This window comes from Bicyclus anynana, chromosome 20 (genome assembly GCF_947172395.1).
Source record: "Bicyclus anynana chromosome 20, ilBicAnyn1.1, whole genome shotgun sequence".
Classification (NCBI taxonomy): Eukaryota; Metazoa; Arthropoda; class Insecta; order Lepidoptera; family Nymphalidae; genus Bicyclus; species Bicyclus anynana.
The window spans coordinates 10380444-10391974 of NC_069102.1; the positions used below are offsets into that span (position 1 = coordinate 10380444).

The 11531-nt window shown below is 39.6% G+C and overlaps 2 protein-coding genes across 3 annotated transcripts; both read right to left on the reverse strand.

Annotated features, from left to right (window-relative positions):
• Nucleotides 1–1540: 1540 nt before the first annotated feature.
• On the reverse strand, nucleotides 1541–3394 carry LOC128199202 (serine/arginine-rich splicing factor 4-like). The gene has a single exon (XM_052887644.1). The coding sequence runs from the start codon at nucleotides 2999–3001 to the stop codon at nucleotides 2177–2179; it is 825 nt and encodes a 274-aa protein (XP_052743604.1). The 5' UTR covers nucleotides 3002–3394; the 3' UTR covers nucleotides 1541–2176.
• A 2295-nt stretch (nucleotides 3395–5689) lies between these two features.
• Nucleotides 5690–11091, reverse strand: LOC112058007 (probable splicing factor, arginine/serine-rich 7). Of its 2 annotated transcripts, none has more exons than XM_024098650.2 (4): nucleotides 10203–11091; nucleotides 8036–8196; nucleotides 7173–7313; nucleotides 5690–6747 (listed from the first exon to the last, which is right to left on the reverse strand). In XM_024098650.2, exons 1-4 carry the CDS (start codon nucleotides 10920–10922, stop codon nucleotides 5889–5891), a joined length of 1881 nt encoding a protein of 626 aa, XP_023954418.2. In that variant the 5' UTR covers nucleotides 10923–11091; the 3' UTR covers nucleotides 5690–5888. The 2 variants fall into 2 exon arrangements, with proteins under 2 accessions (XP_023954418.2, XP_023954420.2); XM_024098652.2 differs by having other exon boundaries at nucleotides 7173–7307; nucleotides 10203–11090.
• Nucleotides 11092–11531: the final 440 nt, after the last annotated feature.

An 11531-nucleotide genomic window follows, 5' to 3' on the forward strand; every position in this document is an offset into this window, starting at 1 on the left:
CTTGATTAATTTGTATTAATGAGAACTTTCCACATAGATAGGTTGTGACTGTCATTTAGGGGTTTGGTGATGAAGACCAAGGACAATTAAGGGAACTCCTTAACAGTTTACAGTAACTAAGTTGTGTTTGGCCTTGATTAATGCGTATTGCTGAGAACTTTCTACCTATATGAGTTGTGTCTGTTATTAGGGGTCTGATGATGAAGACCAAGGTCAATTAAGGGAACTCCTTAACGGTTTACGGTAGCTACCTTGTGCTTAATAAATAAATAAATAAAATAAAAATAAAAGGTAGAACATATTATGATGTTATTTTTCACTTTTTAGTTTAGTGGGTACGTTTTTAGGTTTTGAAGTCGGTTGTATTTTTTTATTATTCATGACCTACATACAGTATTACCATACAAGTTGCAAGGGCCCTTGTACTAGGTAGAAACCTGTTAAACTTTATATAACATAAAATCCTGCCCTTCTAGCCAAATGGCACGTCGATTCTCTTTCTACGATCGCTAACGCTTCGACAACTAGAAAGATGTATGGGAATCACATTTGCAAGTCACGTGATCAAGATCTGTCATTATTATACATTTTTCTTGTTTTCGAAGCGTTAGCGATCGTAGAAAGAGAATCGTCGTGCCACTTGGCTAGGGGGGAGGAACTTTAATTATTTTAACCCCTTTCGAGATCAAATTAAAGACAAATCGGTGTGTTGAAAAATAAAGATGCATTGTTATAATTATATGTAGGTATGTATTTTATTATAATTTTACAATAATAGGTATACCTAGTTTAGAAATGCGAGTTTGTTTTCCTTTATTTTCTTCCAAATCTCGGTCAGTGTATCACAGTTGCATAAAACTGGGGAACATTTAGCGCTGCCAGGCGCTCTGCAGTACCCAGGATATGGCATCTCATCCTTCTGGAGCCATCTTCTCGACGATTCCAGTAGCCACGATTCGTAATAAGCTTCGTCGATTATGTCCTTCAAATCGTTCAGTTTAATTCTATGTCCCGAGCTTCCTAACTCGAATTGGACAACTGCTATCCATAGACTCTCCTGGAATCATTATATGCAAAGGTTACATGTTAAAATAGATATCGAGTTATTAGACAACAAGCCTCAAATGGTTCGTGTAAAGCATTGATTCCCAAAGTGCTCTAGGTGGACCTCCAGAGGTCTACGAAAGACTCGGTGGGGGTCTGCGAAATTTTTTCTGGTTTCAGACCGATTGAAGAGTTTTCTAAATAAAATAATATGTGAATTGATTGCTTCTTTGTACTGTTAGTAGATATAAAAAATTCAAGATGTCTGAATTAACTTTTTGAAATTTTACTTTTTAACATCCACTCACAGCACAATCAATTAATTAACGAACTAAGTAAGTAATAAATTCCCACAATTTTTTTTAAAACTGTTATATCGTGGTGGCTGTTAATTTTTAATTTTTATTTCCATATATTTCTAATCACTTTTTAATTCGAGTTTTGGATAGAAAATTTGTAGGAGGTCCACCGGAACCAGTTAAATTAGAAAGTGGTCTATGAGAAAAAACAGTTTGGGAACCTCTGGTGTAAAGGTCGCTCTTTATTTGACTGACGCACTTCTGTGCGTCTCGATAACTTACATTTGAAACTAAATTCATAAAATATACAATACGTACATTTATATCAACTATTTCTAACACAATCGGGTAAATAAGCATTGTTGTTGAAGTAGAATATACAAAAGTTATGCAATTTTACGGTAATAACACAATGCAGTTAAGTGATATTGAATTACTGATAACAATCATAGACAGTTGTATCGATCAAGGACATTATTGCATTACATTTACAAAATAATACGTAATATTATATTGTTTTAAAAGCTGTCTATATTATAATATACTTATCAGTAACTACAAATTAAAACTTAATCTTAATTAGTTTTTAGTTTAGAGTATCCTACTAATATCACTTAACTTTAAACATTTTTTATTTTCATTAAATCGAAACAAATATCCTTTTATTTCCCTTTTTCTGTTATTTTTTTTATATTTTAATTTACCTATCTACTATAATTCAATTAAGTATATTAAAACCATCATAATATCACTACTCTAAGTTCTAATTTTTCATTTCGTAGATATATTTTATTTAAGGTTCGTTTCGTAGATATATTCTGTGTATTCGTTGTTTAGCCAAGATAAATCGACGGATTTTCTGCAGAAGGCTGGTTTGGAACACACGCCGCGTTATTATTTCCATTGCAGCCATTCTTATGTTGGTTACATCCACTAAGGTCATGGTACCTTTCTCTAGAGTGACCTCTGGAATGCCCTCGGGATCGATCTTCCGCATGCCTATTGCCCCTGCAATGGCCACGAGATCTTTCTCTCGAATGACCTCTTGATTTCCCTCTAGAATGACCACGAGACCTTCTTCTAGAATTTCCGCGAGATCTTCCCCTAGAATGTCCGCGAGATCTTCCTCTGGAATGTCCTCGAGATCTTCTTCTAGAATGCCCACGAGATCTTCCTCTAGAACGGCCGCGGGATTTGCCCCTGGAATGCCCTCGAGATCGTCCTCTAGAACGGCTGCGGGAGTTTCCCCTGGAACGACCTCGAGATCTTCCTCTAGAATGCCCACGAGATCTTCTTCTAGAATGCCCACCAGATCTTCCTCTAGAACGGCCGCGGGACTTGCCCCTGGAATGCCCTCGAGATCTTCCTCTAGAACGGCTGCGGGAGTTTCCCCTGGAACGACCTCGAGATCTTCCTCTAGAATGACACCGAGTTCTACTTCTCTGTTTATTTCTAGACCTTACGTCTGCCAAATGTCCTTCACTTTGTGGATTCACTTGTAAATATTCAAATTGAGAATTGGGTGTTGGCAAAGATTGACCAGCATTACGAGTTTCTTGGTTATTAGGACTTAAATCAACAGTAAAAACTTTTTCTTGGTTATCCTCACCTTGTTGAAGCAAGTCCTTTCGTAATTTCAGCACGATGGTAACAGCCATGATGTCTTCTACAGAACTTTGCACTCATAGATGTCTCAAGTAGGAGCACTATGGTTGGAATGAATGGCACAGATCTATGTGACGACAATTTATGTTGGAATTGCATATTATGTTGTAATTAGTTGCATAATATTATGCAACAATAATTGATAAGGAATATCTAATAATAAAATAATGATGTTTGTTTGTTCGTTGTAGGCATCGATCGTAGATCGTTAGATGGGCCTCAAAGCGTCGCGGAATTGTCATTGGTTTCGTACATTGAGTACGTCATCACTCGTAACACATATATCTTTATTCAAGTTGTGGCTTGTGTTATTACATTTCCAAAATGAACACGAAAGGACTAAAATAAAAAAAAGGTAAATATTTTTTAAGTCCACGTCCACTCACAGCATGCGCTTGTTACATACTAAGATAAGATGTGCGTGCAAGTCTTTGGGTAATGACATAAAATTGTGCATTCTTTAGTACGGAGGGGCCCATCCAACGATTTATATCGATGGTTGTAGGTACCCAATTAATTTTATAGTAGTTACTATACCTACTTAGGTAGGTACTTGCTCCGGTCACGGTATAATAAAGTACGCGGTCTAAAAATTGAACTATGCGCAGCAACGCATTTTCGAGTGTTAGCGACATACGGCGAGTAACAATAGCAACACGTTGACGTCATTCCAGTCGCGTACCAAGTGGCACATCGATTACTTTCTACGGTCGTTAACGCTTCGAAAAGTAGAAAGATGTATGGGAATGACATTTGCTATCGACAGGTCACGTGATCAAGATCTGTCATTCCCATACATTTTTCTAGTTTTCGAAGCGTTTGCGATCGTAGCAAGAGAATCGACGTGCCACTTGGCTACAGGGGCTTTAGGTACATCCCTAAATTCTACATTAATAACGCTGACCTGCGACAAATACCGTCTTTACCATTAGGGGCACACGGGGCCCTGTCTCAGGGGGCCTCCAAGGACTGACAATACCAATATCCTCCAAATCGTAACCAAAAAATCAGCAGCATTCTAATACCATTAAAGACTTTATATAAATGGTCATACTTATTAAAGAAATGTTAGTATAATTCGCTTTTTACTTTCCAAAATAGTCCCAAATTCTTGTGTGCCCAAGGGCCCCAATCTAGTTTAAGACGGCGGTGCCTGCGACACAGATGTGAATGATCAGTCAGCGATATATTTGGTATAAAAACCGTAGCTCTGTCTCAAACATTTATAAGTAGTCGTTCCTCTCCTCGATTTTTGAAGTAGATAGGTTAAATAACTTAATTCAACTCGGTCGCAAGTCGCCGGCGTATGCTAGTTCACACCTACATACTCTTCAAAGCAATTACTTTGAAGACTGAAGTGTATGTACGCGTACCTAGATTTAGGTAAGTACTGTTTGTTTGTTGGAAACATGAATCACAACATATTTCAAAATATTATTTTAAAGGGTTCCGTAAAACATAGATGGAAATTCATTAGTTCCATCTGTTTGCCCCAATCATCTCTTCACCACACCACACTTTTTTTTATTGTTTACTAGGTACAATCTCACTTGATGGTAAGTGAGGATACACTCTAAGATGGAAGCGGGCTAAATTGTTAGGAGGATGAAAATCCACACCTCTTTCGGTTTCTACACTACATCGTACAGGAACGGTAAATCGCTTGGTGGTACCTTGTCGGTGTATGCGCAGCAACATATTTTCGGGTGTGTGAGTAGGTAACCATAGCAACACCTGAGCAATTAGTAGTTAACTCTTAGTCCATGAGCCTCCGGCGACCTGGGCGGCCTGCTAAGTTTCTGGAGCGAGCTCCGCTGAATGGAGTAAGTCCAACGAGGTCTTCACCGAAGGACCCATCGTAAAACGGCCCAGAAGGAAGAAGTCTATGAGCCTCAATAGCTCAACGGTAAAGTGGCCGGACTCATCACGTGGTTGTGGTTCGATTCCCGCCCGCTGGACTATTGTCGTCTCCACTCCTAACAGTCTTTCCAGACTAGTTGGAAAAGAATGGGAATATTGATATTGGTGACATAAATAAAATATAGTAAATATATTACAAAAAAATTATGTTGGTGATGTCACCCCCCTGCCTCGGTGAACACGTTAAGCCATCGGTCCGGTCATCTGCTGGACATAGGCTTCTTGCATGGACCTCCAAGCACAACGGTCTCGAGCCGCCTGCATCCAGTGATCACATCAGATATCACTGGACTGATATCCTCGGTCCACCTAGTGTGAGGTCGACCAACACTGCGCTTTCCCGGGGTCGCCATTTCAGCACCTTGGGACCCCAACGTCTATCGGCTCTTTGAACTATGTGGCCTGCCCATTGTCACTTCTGCTTCGCGACTCGCTGAGCTATGTCAGTGACTTTGGTTCGTCTGCGGATCTCTTAATTTTTGATTCGATTACGCAGAGAGACTCCAAGCATAGCTCGCTCCATCGTCCGCTAAGTGACTTTGAGCCTTCTAATAAGGCCCATAGTCGGCAACCAAGTCTCAGATCCGTAGGTCACCACTGGCAACACGCACTGTTCGAAGACTTTCGTCTTCAAGCACTGAGGAATTTCAGACGAATTTCGAGCGCAGGGTTCTCAACAATAACTGGGTGGAGCGGTACATAAGCATTAGTCATGATCTTCGTCTTCGTCTTTCGGTAAATAGTTAAAATTAAACGATTAATTAGATTCAGTTACTTTATTACACTTAACTTATCTAGTATCAACCAATTCAGAACATATCACTATTAAAACTAAACGAGACATGATCGACACGTAAAACTACACGGGGGACAGTATAAAAAAAGAACTTTAAATACAACAATTATTTCATTAATTAATAAATCCCATTTACAAATTAAAAATTAAAACTGAATATTTTTTTATGGTGAATTAGAAATGTCCATATTGTCTGGCGAGTTCTTTTCATCGGCAATGTCAATGGGCTTATTGTCTAGCAAGGAGGTGTTTTTCTCCTCCAAAACGACGGGGAGATGGGGGGAGCGGTCTCGCGACTTCCGCTCGTGAGGCGTTTTGGAGTCCCTGTGAGAGCGACTCTTGGAGCGTCGGCTGTGCGAGCGCGAGCGTTTCCGGTCGCGCGACCGAGAACGTTTCCTGTCCCTCGAACGAGTCCGCTTCCTGTCTCTCGACCTGGACCTCTTTCTATCTCTCGAACGGGAACGTTTTCGGTCGCGCGACCTCGATCGCTTTCTGTCGCGAGAGCGCGTCCTCTTCCTGTCCTTCGAGCGAGACCTGCGGCGCGACCGCGATCGTTTCCTTCGCGACCGAGACCGCGATCTGCGCTTGGAACGAGAGCGATCGCGCTTACGATCTCTAGAACGAGATCGATCCTTTTTCCTCGCGGGCGATTTTTCCTTTTCCTTAACATCCTTCTCCTTTTCTTTTTCTTTCTCTTTGTCTAAATCTCTTTCTTTATCATCGACTGGAGAAGACGCTTTGGATTTAACCTCCAGGCTCGTCCCATTGAGCTCCTGTTCAGGTTTATCGGGTAACACTTCTTCGCGTTCTTCCTTTTCAACTTCTTTGGGTGGTGACTTTGACTTTTCTTTGTCCTTATCTTTATCCTTGTCTCGGTCCTTATCTCGTTTGTCCTTGTCACCGGAATCTTTCTTGTCTTTCTTGTCGCGGTCTCGGTCGCGCGAGCGGTCGCGTTTGGAGCGCGAGCTGCGGTGGCGCGACCGGGAGCGGGACCGACGGGAGCTACGGTGACGAGAACGAGATCTGCAATTTAAATTAAATCATTAATGTTTGTAAAAAAAAATAATGAATATCTGAATCAATGTTTAGTAAAATATGAAATAATAATGAGTCTATATTTTTTGAACAGAAAAAACCGTTTTTTATACATAGAGTAATGAACTGGACAACCTTGGTGGATTTTGATGGTGTGACCTTGTAATTATCACTTTCAGTTGTCAATTCAGAATAACCTCCATCTTTTGCAACCCTAAGCTCTTAATTTCTTCCACTGAATTCCCGATTCCAGGCTAATATTTTCTCGGAAGAAAGACGTTTTGCTCAGTCTTTTTCATAACTCCTAGATATCTTACTTCATACTACCTAGGACTTCAAGTCACTCACCTGCTGCGTTGTCCGTGGCATCGGGAGTTGAACTATCTATATGTATGTTGGTATTTGGGACTCACCTGGTGCGATGTCTGTGTCGGGAGCGCGAGCGCCGAGAGCGGTGTCGCGAGCGCGAACGCGACCTCTTGCCGCGGTGTCGCGAGCGAGAGCGGCGCGAGCGGGAGCGGGAGCGGCGCCGGGAGCGGGAGCGGGACCTGGTTCTCGAAACAGATGTTATATTATATGTACATCATTTTTACCTGACATCTCAACACACTCTTACGTTGTGCTTGTAAGTCTATGAAGCAAAAGATGTGTCGTTACACTGTAACTGAAAATGCAGAAGATTGTATGAATGGACTTGTAGGAATAGACAATAGACATACAATACACAAGTACAATGAGTAAATTGACGTGCCAGGTAAATACATTTAAAAAAATATTATAATCAAAAATTAATAAGGGCTTTTTTAAAAATGTGACTATTTTTAAAAAGCCCTTAATAATTTTTGTATGTACATTTTAAATATAAGAAATAATGTACATTTTAAAAATAAGAAAAAAAAACAAATACGGCAGCAGCAGCAAATATTTTTGACAGCAATAAAAAAAATTAAAAGGAATGAAATTCTTCATTATTCTTAAAATAATACCCAATTTCCATTGAAGTAGATGCGAAACCTATTTCACAGCAATGGAATAAGCAAACATGAAATTATGTGTCAACTTTACAAACTCTTTGGGTGACCTGGGAAAACAACACGAGCAGAGAAGATGAGTTGACATATTATCCTTAACCCTACACCTGTGGTTGCAAGTCCCAGGTGTTGCTTGGTGTTTTTCTCTCTGTCACAATGGACCCGGCACCCATACAGTAAATCAATGGAACTAAAATATGTGTAAACCTATACACAAAAAGTCATTACAAGTTTTGTTGAATTACCTCCTCTTGTCCTTAGACAACATTCCAATGACAGGATCAATAGCAGCCGAGATGAGGTTCTGTGCCTCCTTGACCCTGCACATGGCCTCCTCTATCTCCCTCTGCGCCGCTTCATTGCTCTTAGTCTGAGGCTTACATATTGCTTGCGTGGCATGGTGGACCTGCATCGAAATTGGTACAATGAATTACTGTTACATTTACCAAGTAATAATTGTTAATGGGTAAGAATCATGCCTGGACAGTGTTACTTTTCTAATTAGCTTTAAAATTATATTGGAAAGTTCATAAAAAACTAGTCATAATTGACCAAAGAGAATGAAGTATATTCCATAGACAAAAAATCCCTCGTCAAAAAGTAAAGCAATCCTTTGTCAAAAAGTTGGGAATATTGGAGACTTATTGGATTAAATTTAATATATATGATGTACAAGTTCCCATATCAAAGAATCTGGTAATTACTCTGTATAGAACTAAAGATTTTGTAAAGAATATTTAAAATTCTGTCATATAGATGATTTTTTAAATTAATGGAGGAGTATTATTTTAGACATAGTCTATCACAAGTAGTAAGTATTATCAATACACACATTTGTATAATAGTGTGATTATGATTTTATTCATAGGACAAAAAGGGAACAATCCTTTATGCACATGAGTTATTTTAAAAACTGTCAAGGCATGATTCTAAAGAGAACATCAATGCCAAATTGTTGTTTCAAAGTTTGCTATCATTTTAAGTAATATAAAATACCTACATGCTGTATGTGATAAGACTGATAAAATCTGATCACATAAAGTGCATTCCACTACAATAGAAAATCAATTTTATAGAAACCTGGTATTTCAGAAAATTATAGGTATAGCCAATCTATTCTGGATTATTAAGTTCAGACTTTATGTAGTAGTAAGACAACAGTCAAGTCAACTAATTTATGTGTACTAAAGGCTTGTTTCTTAGATTTTTTTTTTAATGTGATAACTGAACATGCTGTTTGTCTACTATCAATAATTGTCTGTGGTAACCTACCACTACATCCAAAGATAAAAAGAATTCCAAAATATAGACAAACTATACGAAAAATATATGAAAAGATTTTTACAAAATTTTATACATAATTAATTATTATGTAAACCAGGATTTTAGATTTTCTATATAAAGTAAAATTGTAATGAGAAATTTTGTAATAGTCAAAATTCCAAATAAATTTTATAATTTTGATAAAGGAGCATTACAGATATGTATGTACAGATGTCTCTGATGAATATGACCTGTACTACATTTTTTAATAAATAGAGAGCTTATTTATAGAGATGCGACAAAATATGCACAGTTGTTTGAGTGACAACTCTTCTTCAATGGATGCGCCGTGGAGTATTTCAGCCGCTACTGCATAGCTGCTCTGGAACCTGTGTAGGATCTGCAGACACGTAGACACCACCTTTTCTGAAGACTTGCTGCATCAACACATTTTCTGCAGCAGAGATTTCAGCAATATAATTCTTTAGTCAACATTGACTGTACGATGCATATGATGTCGCTTCTCTAGAAACAAGCCCTTAGTAACACAGCCGGTTCATGGGTTGTTTGGTGCTAGCATCGGCCTGGACAATGTAGAGTAGTCTGCAGCGGGCTTTCACAATTTGATGAACTCACAAGTTACTACTTACACAATATTTTATCTCTGCAACTGTTTATACAAATGCAGATGCAGATGATGCCCTTACAAACGGGAGTCTCTGGGGTGTAGGCGTCTGTAACATTCTAGATTCCTACTTATGTAGACATGTGTTTACAAGATACTTAACCTAAGCTTACAGCTAGATAGTTTTAGAGAAATTTAATGATCAAATGGGAATACGCTGCAATATATACAGTATGATAAAAATATCTATAGAATTTAAATAAGAGCTGAAATATTTGGTTATCAACGTAGACTCCTGCCCGCTCAATTAAGCAAGACAACTACGGTGAAACAACAATGCAGCTCAGCAGCGGCCGGCTCAGCCAGAGAAGAGGAGTTTCATTACATCGCTTGAAAAAATAAAAACACATTACATATGTCTATTATAAACAATCTCAGTTTATAATGTCATTTTTAAGTGAGACTTGGAATTTTCTCAAAATATGATTGTGATACCTATTGCAATAGTAGTAGGGCGTATTTACCAGAATGATCTGTCCCGCTATAGTGGTTCCGTTCAGCTGGAGCGCTTTTAAAACACCCTCTTGTTCGGTCATCTCGATGAGGGCATACTTCAGTTGGTCTACATCTCTGTCACAGAAACGCAAATAGTTGACTTCACCCGCTTGGCAAAAGTGGTCTATTATTTGCTGATACGTCAGGGCACCCACGTCTATGAGCAGCAGCGTCCGCCTGATCTCTTCAATCTTGCGAGAGTCGTACGCGGCAGGGAGGGGGGGATAGGGCGGCAGCCCCAGCGCCGCCAGCTTAGGATCGTACGTCTGGATGACTTGGCTCGGCGGGACGCCCTCCAGCGAGTTGACGACGTGCGCCGGGAGCCGCGGCTCCACATTGTTGAGGCCCGGCACCAGCGTGCCGTTGCTGGACATCTCCAGCGCCTTGTGCTCGTCGGGGATCTCACCCGACTGCATGGGTATGACGATCAGCGCGCGGTCGATGAACACCGTGTTGGTCATGTGCTGCGCGACCGTCACCGTTGCCGAGTCGTAGTATTTCACGTAACATATACGGGACTGCACGGGACACGATACGTCCCGTATTGTGGGATACAACCTGATGTCGTCTATCTTCCCCAGGTAACCAAACAGAGTTTGCATTTGGTCCTTGGTCGCCTGAGGAGCGATGTTGGTGACTTGGATCACCCTAGTACTGCTGCTCGACACCATTTTTGCAGATATGCACATTAAGACTCCTACCAATGAGTCTACAAATATGATCTTTACTGTTTAAAATACACAATAAATAATCACATTTTGCAAACAGTTCATTATGAAAGTAATTCAAAGATTTTTTATTAAAACACGCCACACGCTTGCAAAGCCGCAATTTTTTTGACAGCTCATCTTGCTTGGGTTGCCACTGCCAGTGCGTGCCACTGCCACCAACAAACAACCTGTGATCATAGAACAAATATTATTTAAATCCTGCAATATTTAATGCCCAAGAATATATTATTAGTCCACAAGTTCTGCATAAGTTCTATTGATATTATTGTTAACTGCGTTATAAACCTGTCAAAGTTATACAACATTTATAAAAGTAAAGGATGGATAAATGGATATAGATATTATATCTAGCAACCCTTTATCAACAGACATCAAATACATATCGATTTTAATAATTTTTATTTACATAAAAATTGCCCCGAATGTATAGGATTCATCTGTTAACTGAATGCAAAAAGTCTGTGAAAAAAAGTAGACCAACGTCGTCATCACGTTTTTTTAGCTGTCCGTGGTCGTAGTTTAACAATCTGTGGTCGGCAGAAAACATCTGTGCAAGGGGCCGAATCT